General features: G+C 43.5%; 1 protein-coding gene and 1 long non-coding RNA gene across 2 annotated transcripts; one reads left to right on the top strand and one right to left on the bottom strand.

The window, feature by feature from the left end:
• The first annotated feature begins 3,587 nt into the window (after positions 1–3,587).
• LOC123060585 (casein kinase 1-like protein HD16) lies at positions 3,588–11,621 on the top strand. The gene is made up of 16 exons (XM_044483358.1): positions 3,588–4,041; positions 6,259–6,393; positions 6,471–6,544; positions 6,649–6,718; positions 6,937–6,992; positions 7,078–7,149; positions 7,230–7,324; positions 7,419–7,482; positions 7,575–7,704; positions 7,784–8,002; positions 8,703–8,842; positions 8,927–9,101; positions 9,244–9,334; positions 10,673–10,830; positions 11,012–11,200; positions 11,284–11,621. The coding sequence occupies exons 1-16, from the start codon at positions 3,946–3,948 to the stop codon at positions 11,341–11,343; spliced, it is 1,824 nt and encodes a 607-aa protein (XP_044339293.1). The 5' UTR covers positions 3,588–3,945; the 3' UTR covers positions 11,344–11,621.
• A 2,291-nt stretch (positions 11,622–13,912) lies between these two features.
• Positions 13,913–16,856, bottom strand: LOC123060584 (uncharacterized). Its single transcript, XR_006428038.1, has 2 exons — positions 14,365–16,856; positions 13,913–14,253 (listed from the first exon to the last, which is right to left on the bottom strand). It is a non-coding gene; the product is annotated as an uncharacterized lncRNA (long non-coding RNA).
• Positions 16,857–16,865: the final 9 nt, after the last annotated feature.

Raw genomic sequence — 16,865 nt, 5'->3', positions numbered from 1 at the left:
AGTTGTTGTCTTCACCGAGCTAGATCTCCAGCAACCAAGAGTGATTATGGTTCGCGAAGGTCGCCCGAAGGTTTGGAGATCGCCGACAAGGATCTACCACGAGTGAAATCCACTGGAGTCTGATCAGCTTCGAGTGGAAGGAGAGTAGGGTGAAGAGAGTTTATCTTCCATGTTAAGTCACATCCCCTCCAACCAGACATAGCCCTTTGGCAGAAGGGTGAACTGGTCTACCAAATATCTCTATCGCCATCGAGCGCCACTGGTTCTATCTACTTTACTGCATTTCTTTCAGCAGTTTACTTTCGTAGTCTGTGTCGATAGCTTATCTGATCATTATCCTCTATCGTAGTTTTACGTCCTCTGTCGCCCTTGTTGTTATTCTCATGAGTTATTCTTGGTATCTCATTCTGTTGCATTTTCATTACTCTGTTTATACATCATCATTTCACCTCGGTTAACCATCTTGCATATCTCTCATCGCCCGCATCATGTTTTGTCTTGTACTACTACATCTGTTTGCTTTGTTGCATTACTCTCATTGTAGTTAAACCTGTGATTACCCAAGCTCGCACTATTATTACTTCTTTCATTGAGAAATATGCTTCTGAAGAAGAAGATTGTTTCCATTCAGTCCATCCTTTATATTATTATGCTGGCCGATGGGGCGCGTGGATCTGGCCCTCGCGAGGTATGGGCCGCGGGCGGCATGGGCTGCGGGAAGCCGCCCCTTGATGTGGCGGTCGCCTGGTGGGGGGTGGCGGTGCAGTGGTGGTGGCGGTGGTTCGTGCTGGTGGTGGCGCTGACGGCGGTGTGGGCTTCGGCCGTCCTCGCGTCCGGCGGCCATTGGCGGCGAGGGTGGTGGCGCTGGCTCGGGGCTGCCCCTCGGGGTCCCGACGTGGATGTGGGCTGCCACGGCGTGGTGGTGGTCCACCGCGGTGGTCTGGGTCAGTTCACGACGGCGGCTGGACTTCTTCGGCGTCTACTTGTCGGTGAGCGCCCTTGTCGACCTTCGATTCATCTCCCCGTCGTTCGAGTGTGTCCTTCATCGGAGGGTTGGCCCTCTCCCAACTACGGCCCATCGCTCGTCTCGCGCCCGGCTATAGGACCGAGGTCGTCTCGCGCCCGGCAGCAGGACCGTGCTCGTCTCGCGCTTGGTAGCAGGACCGAGCCCGTCTCGTGCCCGACAACAGGACCATGCTCATCTCGCTCCCGGTAGCAGGACCGAGCCCGTCTCGCGCCCGGCAGCAGGACCATGCTCGTCTCGCGCCCGGCAGCAGGACCGAGCTCGTCTCGCGCCCGGCTGCAGGACGGGTTGATGGTGGCCAGTTTTGGCCGGCCTATTGGGTCTTGACGCTGGGGAGCGCTCAGGGGTGTGAAAGGCGGTTCCTTTCCACTCGTCTCTTTGGTTGGGGTAGCAGCGGGTGGCGGGTGAGGTGGCATCAAGGTCCTGGATGCCGGGGCGGCGGCCCTGGTGGTGGTGTCGCGGTGCTCCTGGGCAAAGCCCATAGCTTGGTGCTGCCGGGTGGCCATGGCCGTGTGGGCGGCGTGGTAGCCAAGGTGTGATGTTCGGTGGCGGTGAATATTGGCCGGGGTGAAAACCTGTTCTTTCTTCAGACGGACCGGCGGCGGCGAAGCTCGTTCCTTCTTGAAGGCGTCGTCGCGGCTCTCACTGCCCTCATGTTGCTCCAGGGGAAACTCTGATCCTTGGGTCGGACGGTGGCGGCGCTTCGGTGTCGTAACCTTCCTGTAGGCACCGTCTTGGAGCCCACGGTTCGTCGTATGTAGCTTCTTCTCTTCGTGGTGACGAGTTCACGGTTGAGGCCCCCGGTTGCTCATGTAGTGCTAGGGGTGGTGTTGCTGCGCTCAGCGCCTATGTATCCTGCCTTGGGTGTGTGCGTGTGTTCCGATGGTGTGCGTTGTAACGGGTTGTTGATGATCTTTGCTTTATATATAAAGCGGGGCGAAAGCCTTTTTTGGTATTATTACGCTGCTGTGATTGGGATCAGCTCGAAACTTTCGAAAGAAATTTTAAATCTCCCATTCACCCCCTCTGGTCGATATACCCTCGGTCCTAACAGGATGGATGGGCACCTTGGAACACGCAGTTGTTGACCCTGGGATGCATGGAGAAGCGCCATAACATCTTGTGAAAAGCTTCACCCAGGCGCGAAGAGACGAATGGATATACCTTGACCGGAATCTTACATGTGCAGCCGCAAGTCACTATGGGCTATGGCTTGGTCAACCCTAGGTGTATTTCACAGACTTCAACATTATTAAGGACATGAAAAGAGCGCATGATCGTTGGTCGATTTCAAGCTTCCAATTTTGTGAAACCACTACTGTGCACACTACCTTTGTTATTAGTTTTCATTGAGCTGACTAGTATTGAAACAGTGGGAATATATCTCTATTATAATTTATAGATCGTTGAATGCTAAGGAAAAAAATGCCTTCTCAACCTAAATACACCACCATTTCTTAGTTAACTAATTGTTGTATATATTCCATACAATATCAAGCTCAAGTGTTTTCAAAATCAAAACCTGGCCAATACACCATTCTTTTTATTAATCACCATGCTAGACGGCTCTTGAATTTAAGCCATAATGAATTGCATGCATGAGAGGATACATAAAAAAGACATCGAGTGAGTACAGGAGAGCGGAAATTCTTTAAGACATGAAGACGTCCATTAAACATATATACTCCGACAACCGCAACAAGCAGTAAAACAATGCCTACAAGAGTAATAATCTATAGAGTATGTTTTTCTTGCTATCATGCTATATCTAAATAACCTTTGAACATAATGTGAGCACAAAGACATCATCTTGACTTTGTTTTATTTCCTCCCCTAACTCTAGGCGTCCAGGGCAAACTTTTCGCTCCACGCTTCATCGGTGAGTCCGTGGATTCGTCTCCCTTCTGTTTGCCGCTCCGGCGGCCGGTGGCGGGGAGGAGAATCTTGGTGCATCTGCTCCGGTTAGTAGTTTAGTTTAGGGTTTGTCCTCACATGCGCGACGCTCGGGCGGATGGTGGCGCCTATTCTTCAAGTTTGTCTTTCGGGCTCCGATCATCCTCGAGTTCGTCCGTCTGGATATAGTCGACAGAGCTTCGCGTAGATTTCTGCCATCTTTTTTGGGCGGTGAGATTTGGCTTTCTCGTCATGTGACGAGATTTGGTGTCAGGTGTTTCAGATTTATGCAAAGGGTTCAACCGCGACAACTACGGCTTCAGGGCGCTGGTCCTTACGGACACGTGCACGAAGACTTCCCGGCCGTTCATCGATAAGGTCAAGCCGACTCCGGTAGAAAAGTGGTGGCAACTGCGTAAGCGGCTCGTTCTGGTGGCAATAAGGATCATTCAGTGATGTCCGAATCTTGATGTAATTTTTATTATGTTTGAGATGCTTTGTACTTTCGATAAACTTTTATAATAGATTTATTCATATACGAAAAAAAGCAAAAAAGAACATAGTGAGGATAATCAGGCGTCGGTAGTAGCAGTCTATCAGACTATCAAAATCCCACACAGAGGCTGTATGTTACATCGAAGACGTAAATGCGGGCTACGCGATCTTTCTCGGAAGACGCACGCCATATGGTAGCACCGCAAGGAATTTGCTCTAGGATTTTTTCTGTGCCCTCCTCCCCCTTGCTCCCGACCTCGGCCCTCCCATCGTCGCCGACCACCTCATCCACCGCCGCAGGCCAAACTCCGACTCAGTACAACTGAGCCCTAACCGATACTGTCCTAGCGCCGGCCCGATCTCGTTGCCTCCAGGGAGCGCATGGGGCTACGCTGTTGAGGCTTGCCAGTGCCCCACGGTGGCGCGCGCCGAGGCCGTGGAAAGCAGAAGCAGCCGCAGAATCCGCGAGCTGATCCACGAGCCCCGAGGTATCCGCACTTCCTGAGTCGCAGCAGCGCGAGGAGGGGTGACAGATGGACGAGTTCGAGAGCGGCGATAAGGGAATCGCCGGGCCCGCCCCGGGCCCCGGCGCTGGCGACGACGGCAACTCTGCGCCGCTCCCTGAGACGGTATGCTATCTCCTGGGCTATCGCTGCTTAATTTAGATGTTCCTGGAAAATTGGTAGCGCCTGGGGTTCTACTTGCTTGATTAGACGATGGAATTTGTGGATCGTGGATCGAGTTGGTAACCTTTATACTCGGAGGACGGTGAGATAGTATGCTTGTGTAGTTATAAGTTGCTCTAGTGGTTGTGTGTCTACAATAAATTAGCTCGGATACCTCCTGCGCCGCTCCCTGAGACAGTGATGCCGAAAATCTCTTAGGTTGTCATGACAAAATATGGAGCGATGGGCCGTGGTATTAGAAAGAGTATATCTCTTTATGTGCAGGATATCTCCCCCTAAGGCGTGGATGATTAATCCTAAATATAAGGGATTAGAGTAGGATTCCTGTGTTTCTAAGTAAAATGTTATAGTAGGATTGAAATATCTGAACTGGGTTAGAGCTATGGTCGGTGAGAAAAGGCATCCAAAGAGCTGAAATTTTAACTACTGGACCTACTTCATCAAGCAGTTGCGAGGATCTTTGCTGGAACAAGTGGATACATCTGTTTTTTGGTCAATTGTCTGTTTCTCTGCTCGAAGTTTGAATATATACAAAAAAGTACTTGTTACAAAAGACCCAAAGTGGTCGGACCCTTCCCGGACCCTGCGCAAGCGGGAGCTACGTGCACCGGGCTGCCCTTTTTATGAAATGCGGGACATCAGTATGAGTTAACGTGGACTTTTCATAGCCGCCGACTGTTTTTGCAGTTCTTTGCATATTTTTTTGTCGCCTAGTGGTTCTAGTGTGCTGCGACTTTCTGCTTCATTATTATCAGAAAATCTTACCTAAATACTGGCCATATATAATCATTATTTTTCTTTATACATAATGTTGTGCATGCAGTAGGCAACATGTTGGCTGGACATGCTGTCAAATGTACAATTTCTGGTGTGGACAGCCTGCATTCAGTGAATATTGTTTATGTTGATTATCACATATGACCCCCTGTCCCATTGCTGTTTGCTTTATAATGCTCTACTGTTGAGACGAGTTCCCTAGGCTTAAATTGCCTTTTTTTGCCATGTCTAGGAATGGGCATCTGTCGATCTAACCTACTGGATTCGTGCGTTTGTCCATCTAACATACTGGATTTGTGCCTTTGGCCGTCTAGCCTATTGGTCTTGTGCATTTTTCAACCTTGTACGTTAGTTCTATAGTTTTGGCTGCTTTCTTGGACTCTGTTTTCATTATTTTGTTTCCTGTTTTTGTTAAATTTGCTGAGTTCAGTTTTACCTAAAAAGCACCGATATGGAGACGGCGACACGGCGATACGTATATGGGGACACAGGATACATCATTTTCCAAAAACAGCCATTCGGGGATATGGCGAGTGTATAAAATAAGATGAAAAATATGCCATGTAATATAGAGTTAATTAAGACAAAATTAATAATGAGAAATTGAGACAAGATCAGAATACTGCTCCATTCAGGGATGCAGGGTAAGCTTCTCAACATAAGCCCACAGAGGATACTCAGGATCTAGAACACCAGGACCAAGCTGCCATTCACTCTCACCCACAGACGGCCACCGGCGGTGGTGCGTCTGCTGCTGCCTGGGAGCGGCTCGTTTGTTTCTTGGAGAGCGTGCGTGCGACCCAGGGTTTGTAGTTGGCCGAGGCTGTTTTTGGCTGAGCCATGCCACCAGCGTATCATAATGTATCCCAGACGTGTCCATGTATTTTTTTCCTTTTTTAATTCGGAAATCATGGGATATTGCTGTATCCTGCCGTATCCCGCCATACTGGGATGGCCAATCGGCAGTTTCTGCCGTATCGGTGCTTGCTAGAATTTTACAGTTGAAATCTTATTGCAACTCAAATTGGGTGTTGTGCTGTACTGTGGTGGACCTATTGTTATTATGTCTGTGATTGCGAGAATCTAAAAGAAGTTTCACATTGTATATGCGCTATGTTGAGCCGCACTCTAGCTGCTACCCAATGGAAATATCATATATATGGTTTGCCTGTGCCAGTGACACAATATTCACTTCGATCCTTTTATGCATCTCCATTTCATTTTACATCATATATAAAGGCCAGGGGGCGTAGGGGGTGGGGTGGGGGTGGGGGTGCGCTTTTAAATCTGGAAAATAGCGTCATTCCTGCACATGTTACGTTTGTGACTGCAAGATAATTCTTTATTCATCTATTGGTTTTAGTGAGTTTGTTCTTTGAACAGGTGCAAATTGGAAATTCACCAACCTATAAGCTTGGAAGGAAGCTTGGAAAGGGTGGATTTGGACAAGTATATGTTGGTCGACGTGTTTCCTCTCCCAGTCTTGGTGATAGAAACCCTGGTGCAAATGCTTTGGAGGTTATTATATCTCTTGAAGGTTTGACGTATTGTTAGAACTGATGCCATCTGGTACTAATGCATTTTTTATCTGACAGGTTGCATTAAAGTTTGAACATCGAACTAGCAAAGGTTGCAATTATGGAGCTCCATCTGAGTGGCAGGTTTACAAGTGAGTAGTTGATTTTTAGTTCGTTTTCTCTTCAATGTATTTTTTTGGCTAGTTGGATATATTGTACTACCTTCTTTTGCTTATCTTAAACCTCCCTCTTGCAGCACTCTTAGTGGAAATCATGGTGTCCCACGGGTACACTACAAAGGAAAGCAGGGCGAGTTTTACATCATGGTAATGGATCATGTGCTGTTTACTCCATATATGTAGTGGAACATTACTAAAACAATTCAATTGTACTTGTGTATGCGGCCCTCTTTGGTATGGGGTCCTACAAAGTTTGTGTGTTCCAACTTCCAAACATGCCCTTAGCCATTGTTTGGTGTAGATTTATTTTATTCCTTCCGTTAAGTAACTATCAACAAATTCAATCCTGTTTGGTGTTTATGCAGGTTATGGATATGTTGGGACCAAGCCTGTGGGATGTTTGGAATAATAATTCCCATTCGTGAGTATCTGCTCACTGTCTATAATTATGTTTTACAGTTCATATGCAACTTTTCAATTATATCCGGTCGTGGTATCTGTTGCAGGATGTCTGTTGAAATGGTTGCCTGCATAGCTATAGAAGCCATCTCCATACTGGAAAAGATGCACTCAAAAGGGTAATTTGGTGTTGCGTTCTTCAGATGGGGTCTTGCATAGTGCTTGTGAATTTCTGGCTAACAATACTAGTATATGTCAGGTATGTCCATGGTGATGTGAAACCTGAGAACTTTCTGCTTGGTCCGTGTGGTACCCTGGAAGAGAAGAAACTTTTTCTTGTTGATCTTGGACTGGGTAATTCATAATCATATTCCACTTTTATATAACGTCTATTTGGTATAAAATATTTATGGTACTTCTGTTAACCTATCATTTTGTATTAACACAGCTACGAAATGGAAGGGTGCTGGTAACGGGCACATTGAATACGACCAGAGGCCTGATGTATTTAGGTTCGGATGGAAAAATATTTATGATGCACTTCATTTTGTGCACTCTTTGTACTTGACATAATTTTTTCCTTCTTATCTGCTCTTGTGAACAGGGGAACTGTTCGTTATGCTAGTGTGCATGCTCACTTGGGAAGAACTGGAAGTAGGAGAGATGACCTTGAATCCCTCGCCTACACACTTATTTTTCTTCTCCGTGGACGCCTACCTTGGCAAGGATACCAGGTTAATTTATTTTGGTGTTGGAGCTTCTTTTCTTCTTACTCCTGTTTCTATTTTTAAGTTTTCGTTTGTTCTTATTCAGGGAGACAACAAAGGTTTTCTTGTCAGCAAGAAAAAGATGGCGACCTCTCCTGAATCTCTGTGTGGCATTTGTCCACAGTCTTTTCGACACTTTGTTGAGTATGTTGTGAACTTGAAGTTTGACGAAGAACCTAATTACGCCAAGTGCATCTCTCTTTTTGACGGCATTGTTGGTCCACATCCAGACACCAGACCAATAAACACAGATGGTGCTCAGAAGGTACATTTTCTTGTAACTTCTATTCTTACTACCATTTTTATTATGAACTTTAAGGACTTATCCATGTCACCATTAGAAACACAATTACTTACCAAGAATTTCAGGGCTTATTTGGTTCCCAAGGTTGCCACGCCTAACCTTAGTCATGCCGCAACATCTTAGGCATGTGTTTGGTTCATTGCCACACTTGTGGCCTGCCACACTTTTCTAGTTATATGGTCCACATGTCATAGGCTCATTTTTTTGCCAAATCTTGCCACACTTGTGGTGGCCATTTTGTTAGCCACACTTTGCCTAAGGTTAGTTGTGGCAAAGTTAGTCATGAACCAAACAGGTCCTCAGTTCATTATTCTTGTTGATTTGTAGATTGGATTTACTCAGTTTTGGTCTTCCATTGAACTTTTTCCTGTCTACTTTTTTTGTAGTATAAAATCCAATCATGTGGTCTATGGAATGTTGATCATGTAAATGGGACTAAAACAGCATGTTGTGCCATTATAATAGACCACATGAAGTCATTTGTATTTTAAGAGTTGGGCCAGTGGTATTCAATGTGTGAATATGTTGTGTTATGTATTGAATTTGTTTTGGACTGTTAACTTGAGCAACATATCCCATATATTTGCAGTTTCCCGGCTGCATGTTGTAAATCACCTCCTATTGTTTGTTTTGGACTGATACTTTATTGGATTGCTACCAGCTAATATATCAGGTCGGTCAGAAGCGGGGCCGCCTCATAGCAGAGGAAGATGATGAGCAACCTAAGAAGAAGATTAGAATGGGAATGCCAGCGACTCAGTGGATTAGTGTCTACAGTGCCCGGCGGCCTATGAAACAGAGGTTTGCTTGGCACTTATCTTCTTTATAGTAGTATAATAAAGACCAAAGAGAAATTTTCACTGTCTTACTACATTTATTTTCCAGGTACCACTATAATGTTGCAGATGATAGATTAGTACAACATATTCTGAAAGGAAATGAAGATGGCTTGTTTATAAGTTCAGTTTCCTCTTCCGCAAATCTGTGGGCTTTAATAATGGATGCTGGCACTGGTTTTACTGCTCAAGTATATGAAATTTCTCAACATTTCCTTCACAAGGTGAGCAATTAGTTCAGGCCATCCTGCTTCCAGAATGTTTCTTTCTCGGGTAGAAATACTTTATCAATTGTTCAGTGAGATCTTGATTGCCATTCGCGTTGTATTATGTTTTATAGCTATTAACTTGATTATGCTATGTTAGGAATGGATCCTGGAGCAGTGGGAGAGAAATTACTATATCACTGCATTGGCTGGTGCGAATAGTGGAAGTTCTTTAGTGATCATGTCAAGAGGTAATCTTATTGTTCAACTTGATGGCTGGACTGCCACTTGTATGCTTGATTCCCAGGTCACCATTCTGTGACCTGATGCTAACTACCAAGATTGATCTGTAAAATCTACTCCAACATATGTATTTTGTTAAATTTCTGCCTTTGCCCGAAGTACTTTTAATAGCCTGAATAAGTGTCAATCGGGTTACGTGGCAATGCATTTTAAAATGCCCTACAAATTCAACCTTTTGGCCATAACAGGCTATATACATAGATTACCGTGGAACCATTTAGACAGATATATGGATATACCTTTTTAGGGGTTGTTTGGATAAGTGAAATGCAGATAATCCATTCCATATAAAACAGAAAAACGGTTTAACAGACTAAAATCATGTTTGGCTAACTAATCCATAGATATGCAAAACTTGATTCTCAGTAACCTGGAATTTCATGTTTGTAGAGAAACGACCATTAGTTGTTTTTCTAAAAACGTGATTCACATATCTCTCTTGCCAATCCTCGTGGGCACGTTCATCAGCTGAAGAAGAGAAGCTGCAGACGCCGGTGATCAACACCAGGCAGAGGAAGACAGTCGCGACACGCTCACCGGTGTGCCACACCTCGAGGCCGTCCTCGGCTGCTTTCTCTGCACCATCTGCCTTGGTCGCCGCCGCCGCTGAGGTCAACTCCTTGAGCATTCGCATACAGGTGTTCCACCGGTCCCGGTAGATCGAATCGATCTGCTTGCCCCCCTCGGTAGCTAGCTTCTACATGCGCATGTACGGGGCCGTCGTTTCCTGCGTTCCGCAGCCGGCGGATCAAGTAGATCCAGCTGCTTGCCCCTGGTAGCTAGCTTCTACATGTCCGTGTGCGCGACCATCGTTTCGTGTGTTCCGCAGCCAGCGTATCAAATCGATCCAGTTGCTTGCCTCAGTAGCTAGCTTCTACATGTGCACATACGCGGCCGTCTGGCGAGATCGACCAGCCAGCGGGCGGAATGTCCCAGGAGAATGAGAAAGATCATGGGAGAATGCGAATAGTCTGAATCATTATCCAAATAAGGAACTGAGCAAACACACTTTCCAGCAAAACGTAATATTCTATAAACTGATTACTAACAGAAAAAATAGTAAAACTGGTTTTGCTAAAAATCATGTTAAAACGTAATGTCTGCTTTCCAGACAACCACTTAGTGTTCCCTTTTCTGCCCAAAACATTTAGGCATTCAGAAAGAGTCACAGCTATATTTAGCTTTCAGCTCGCTATATCCTATCAAAGTGGAAATAGTTAGTTGAATGTTGGAATACTGGCTGCTGGTATCTATGGACAAGAACTGACTTGAAGTATTATCTCCAGGAACAACGTATGCACAACAATCCTATAAAGTAAGTGATGCATTTCCATTCAAATGGATAAACAAAAAGTGGAAGGAGGGCTTCTATGTCACATCCATGGCTACAGCTGGAAGTCGATGGGCAGTTGTCATGTCCCGAAATGCTGGTTTCTCAGACCAGGTATGTGTATTGTTCATTCACAAGCCTTTCGAAGTACAATGAACTTTAGTTTCAGGCTCAGTTCTTGGTGAAGTGAGTCTTAAAATAATTTTATATTGCAGGGAGATCTGAAAGAATTTCAGATCTTTATGAGTGTATACCTCGATTTGTGAGGATCTGAAGAAACCTTTCTCTGTTGCAGGTAGTGGAGCTGGATTTCTTATATCCAAGTGAGGGCATCCATCAACGCTGGGATAATGGTTATCGCATCACTGCAACAGCTGCCACATTGGACCAGGCGGCATTTATCTTGAGCATACCTAGACGAAAACCTAATGATGAAACACAGGAGACGCTAAGAACATCTGCTTTCCCGAGCCAGCATGTGAAGGTGACTTGACCTTTCCGGCTTATTGTATAAAATCTAAATTCCTAATAAGGAATGTATTCACCAGCTGATCAATCTGCTTGCAGGAAAAATGGTCAAAAAATCTGTACTTAGCATCCATCTGCTATGGAAGGGCGGCATCTTGAAAGCCCATTTACTAAAGTTGGTTCTTGGTAAGGGCTACTAATATGGATCGCCAGTTTTTATGATGAGAATGGGGTATTTTGAAATGCTAACATTACTAATTTACTTACCCATAAACTAACGAAAGGTAAACTTGTGACAGACTGACTTGGTTCTGCTTCTCTAGCTTTAGACTTGGTTGTGTATAACTTTGAACTATCCATATCATAATGTTGTATAAACAAAGAAGTGTACTTAATTAAGTGTCATGTATATAAATTTAAGTCTGTTTGTACTTTGAGACGACTGGATTGAAATGGCTCTCGAGCATTCGACTGATTTAGCTGTTCATGTTACTCTGGCCAGCTGCTGAGGAAATTTTTCTAGTACCATACATTAATTTATTATTTTGAATAGTACATTTTTATTGGACTGCAATAGCCAGCGACCGTTTGCTTGCCAGGATAACATTTGCGAACGGCGCGGCTGGCAGTTTTAGTTTGGGATGGCATTTTGGCCAAAAACATGGCATTTCATTTATTTTAGTGCATTTTTCATCTGAAAACTGCTACGGTCAGATCTTTATCCTGTGGCTGTAAGTGTAAGGGGGTCAGTCGCCAGATAACATTCCTGTTTTTATTTTGCCCAAAACATGTTGCACCTTTTTTTTGCCCATGCAATACCTTTCCGGCTTTCCCCTTGCTGCCATGTGAATTCCTATAACCCTCTGTATTGGCCATTTAAAGATGGCATTTGTGCAGAAGATAGGAATTTTTTCATCTAGTCTAGGATAATGTGTTTTTCCCTTGAAGCCCAGGCCTCCTTTGGTTTGGAGGGATTTCACAGGAATTCTGTAGGGTAGGATTCTTGTGGGAAATTTTCCTTTAAGGCCCTCTAGTTTATAGTATCCTTCACTTTTCAATGAAAAATAAACATGAAGACTCAATGAAAAAATTTCTATTATGTGAACCAAATGACATCTTTTTTTTTCTATTTCCTCCCATAAAATTTGAGATACATGTCATCTCATTTCCTACAATTTTTCTATTCCTGTGATAATCTGATCCTATGAACCAAAGAAAGCCGAAATGTGAAGGATTTAGGGGCTGTTTGGTTTGTGACTAACTTTGCCAAAAATTGCTACACCTAAGGTTAGGCAAGTTTGACCAACTTAGGTGAGTGTTTGGTTCAAGCCACATCTTAGGCAAGCCACACTTGTGCCCCACATGGCATACACACAAAAAGTGTGGCAAGATTCTCTTAGACTTGCCAACTTGTGGCTCTCATTTTGATGAATTAATCTTAGGCAAGTTTGGCAAAAATGTGTGGTAAAGTGTGGCAATGCTAGTCCTAGAACCAAACAGCCCCTTATTCCTATCCTAGATAGAAACCATTCCTACAAATCAAATGGCTCTAAAGGAATTTTTCCTACAAAATTTCTATCCTATAAAATTCTTTCAGACCAAAAGAGGCCTTAGTTAGTTTTTATGGCCAGTTATTTACCAATCTAAACCCTGATTTTGGAACATTTCACAACCTTTGGACGTGCTTTTAGGGCTTGGGAGCTGGTGTTGGTGCGAGCACCGTTCAGAAGAGCTGCAGCACTGTACTCGTTTTGTTAGCACCTGAAGTAGTGTGCTTGTAACCATTTTGAATCGGGAAAACTCTGGTCACTTGTCATCCAGTTTTCCCTTTGCAAATTAACTCTCCGCATTCATAATTTACCACTAGTTTTTTTTTCTTATGTTGTCCCTCTTGTACAATTACTAGTAAACATGCCTGTGCGTTGCAACGGGAAAAGAAAAATATCACATTTCTTTAATCCAATAAAGACACCACATCCATATTAATCTAGACGGTGCTGGTGTGGATGAGGGCAAAGCCTGGACGGATTTGAAACAACCTCCGGCTTGGCATCGCGTGAGCAGCTGCGCCGTGCGCCGATCCACCCTGTCAACGTATTTGCCTTGCGAGCTCTACATCAACTTCTTCGGCTCGCTTCCCAAACGGCTCCTCCGTGCTTGCCACCATTGATCGGTAAAGTCAAATTCCGGGAGGTGTTTGTTTGCTGTAGTTGGCGAGAGTCATGACTATGATGCTCGCTCAAGTGTTGTATCAGCATACTTAGCGACCGAGGTGGAGGAATTTTGTCATAATTTTTGATGTTTTTGCCTGGAGGGACCAGACCAATTTATAATAGATGCCTGATAAATCACTTGACAGACTGATAAATCTGCCCCATCGATTAACACAACTGATATGACATAATTTTAGTTCTGACCCCCTATTGCGATAAATCGGCCTGACGAAATTTATATTTTTTACACAAAAAAGATTCCCTGTGCAGTGAATGAAATTTTAATTACAAATTTGAACAGTGGCGAACTGTATATTTAGTTATTTACACAAAATGATTGCTCACGCGTTAAAATAAGTGGCATGTGCAAGGTAATGTCATTTCCATGCAAAGCATATATTTCCCACCTCGTCACATCTCACTGACAACATACAATCTATGGCCCACAAAAATTATCTAGAACCTCAAATATATGTCCTTAGATTGCATTGCTTACTAAGTGAACTGTCTCGCTGTGATCAAAGGGACTGCTTGCTTGGTATTTATAATTATATAAAATGTCTCAAGAATAAACACCAGACGAAAAAAATAAATCTTGTCGGAAAAACTGAGCTAACTTGAACCCAGTTAAGCAACAGTTGTCTAGCCTCAACCTGAAGTGGCCGGTATTCTTCTTATACAACCCAAATAACTCTATTGGCGTACTCTTCTTCACAATTAGGCGTGACTGATGTTTTCTTTTGATCCTGGTTAGTAAGCTTCTTCCTGATACAACATCTAGAGAGAGAATAAATATCTGTTGCCTCAGCCCTCAGATGTAACCCCACTATGAAAGAAATGTGGTATGGTGCTGTCACTGCTATTTGCAAGAACCACATTAGCTAGCTGACTGGAATAACTGAATTGAACAAACTTTTATCGTCAAATAATTGATGTTCTACTGTGCAGGTAACGATTCCGAGATTACCAGGGATGTTCTCCATGAATACCATAGTTTAAGTTAGCACAGTCAAAAATTCCCAGGTTTTCAATGCTCAGCGAAGAACACAAGTTAGTGATCCCACCTTACACCAAAATGTATAGCTAAATCCTGCACAACGTGCTTGAAACCAGTTTACAAAACATCAGGGAAATCATACTCTACATCTGCAAGAATAAAATAAAACAAATCAACTTGGGAACCCAGCAACGACAGGCCAAAGCACGGGTAAAGAAATGAAATGACTGGCATGGAAAACTACATTTTCGTATATAATCGATAAGCAAGAAAGCTACATATAATATAAATTGTTACATCTAATGTGGATCTTGGTGACTTCTCATTGCTCAAGCAAAAAACAATCACCATGGTTTAGTCACTTGTACTTCAAAACACATTATTTCACTGGAAAGATGGATAGAGATTATCCATGATGAAAGTGACATTATGACATGAATGTACAAAGACAGCAAAAGCAAATTTTCTAAGCTTCCCACTAATTTTATTACTTCTAGAAAATTGAAATACTCAGTAGATGTTTGTTTTCTTCTCAGTTAAATTGAGAGAAATATCCAATGAAACTTGATGGAGCAAAATGAGGATATATGGCCCAGTGACAGTCTGCTCGCTCGAGCTCTTGGTGGAATTTACTATTGTGGTTATAAATAGTTACGGATTTGATAACAATATATTCTGTCACAGTTGCTACGAAAACTCTATGAAGGCAAACTACCAACAACACGTTCAACTCTAGAAGAAAACTGGAAATTTTGAGGGACAAAGCAAAAAGTTTATATTGGCGGCAATAATCCTCTTAATGGCATATACTCTCAGACACTGTTTTGTACTGAAGATTTAGACACCGAAACCTGAAAAGTAGTACAATCCAGAAAAAAAACGATAGTGAAATTACAAACATTTAACTGAAGTTTAGGGTTGCATGAGCAACAACAATTTCCCGTGTCTCTACAGTAATACATATAAATGAAGCACTTTGGTGTAGAAACTGAAAAATATAAATTGGATCTCATAAGGCAGCCAAACAGTGGTGAGGTCGTATATACAAACTCAATATAGAAAGCATCATTTATTTTCGTCGACAAATGTCCAACTAATGATTGGAAATTGTTGCAAATCGACTTGTTTCTTGGAAATAGTGTGATGTGCAGTATCAATCAGCTAACACTCACAGTCGGGGCCTACTTGACCAGCTTTCCAGCAAGCGTCACAGCTTCCGCATCCTGGACGCGTGGCTGAGCGTGGCAGTACTCAATCACAGGTTGAGCGCTTCATCAGAATTGTTTGAAACAGTAAGATATCAAGCAGTCTCCCTCTAATTATTCAAGGAATGCCCATTGAGCAGTTAATACAAATTACACATCAAACTACAGTGCATTGGTAGTATATGACAAATAAAGGCGCGTGCATTATCTGGATGACAACCATGCTATCATATTCATGAAGCAGGGAAGATAACATATGAAATCTGAATTCACATCATTATACCATTTAGGCTTTGCTTTCTTCTTTCTACCACGTCCGATCCTGTCTTTAGCTCTTCCACAGGTTCCTCTTCATCTTTCACTTCAACAACTTTCTGCTGAACCAGAAGAGAACACCACCAATGCCAACAACCAAGATGTAATAAGAAAAGAGTTGTTCAGTACACACCGAGAGACATAGCCAACATACTCTACGATCTGATGCATCTTTTCAAGTGGAAATTCAGAATAGTTTGTCAGCATCTCGTCCAACTTACTGAACCATGCCTTCAGATTAAAAGCCTTCTGCCTTGTAGCTTCATTCTTTCTGGCCTCCTCCTCTTCCTCTACATTGAGCTGGGCCTAACACAAATACAGAGATGGGGAATGGCAGAGGCTAGTTTCCTGTATCGACCGCTCGGTTTGGCCGTCCGCTAGATTGGTGATATTTCTCCTGATGACCGCGACGAAGCTATCGATCCATCAGGACGAACGTAAACTGATAATTCGAACTTTGTACCATTTACTCATTGATAAACACCATGTGCCGGACGACAGTGGTATCCAAAAAGAAATCATTTGCCTTCATGTATGGGAAGTGCAGGGCATACCTACAATTTTCTGCATCATGCTCCAAGGCCCACTATGATTTTCAGACTAAAAGGACATGTAAATTTTTTCATCCAGGAACTGAATTATGCCAGTCTAGACGTCAATTCTTCACTTCAAGAAGAACCATCACAAAGGGAGTTCAGCAAAGATTCTATAACGTTATTAATTAAAATAGCTAGTAAATATAGTTAGACCAACTAACCTCCGTCGTACGGACTATCAACTGGGCTGCAAATCAACATGAGCACACCATGATCCAAAAACAATGAAGAGTAAAGAAAACAAACTATGGCACCATCTAGCATCAATGCATCATATCCAGAAATCATAGCACGGGCAGACGGCCGCAAATTTCGGCGTGCGTCACGGGCTTTGGGCGGAGCAATTTCCGGCGGT

Source organism: Triticum aestivum, chromosome 3A (assembly GCF_018294505.1).
Source record: "Triticum aestivum cultivar Chinese Spring chromosome 3A, IWGSC CS RefSeq v2.1, whole genome shotgun sequence".
Lineage (NCBI taxonomy): Eukaryota > Viridiplantae > Streptophyta > Magnoliopsida > Poales > Poaceae > Triticum > Triticum aestivum.
Note: the sequence above shows the minus strand (reverse complement) of the source record. Positions and strands in the feature narration are given on the sequence as shown.

Excerpts from the sequence above, each read along its gene's own strand:
- LOC123060585 (XM_044483358.1), top strand. The coding sequence starts at position 3,946 with ATGGACGAGTTCGAGAGCGGCGATAAGGGAATCGCCGGGCCCGCCCCG. Across the intron at positions 6,545-6,648 it reads TCTGAGTGGCAGGTTTACAA|CACTCTTAGTGGAAATCATG; the intron begins GTGAGTAGTTGA and ends TCCCTCTTGCAG. Across the intron at positions 7,150-7,229 it reads GAAAAGATGCACTCAAAAGG|GTATGTCCATGGTGATGTGA; the intron begins GTAATTTGGTGT and ends AGTATATGTCAG.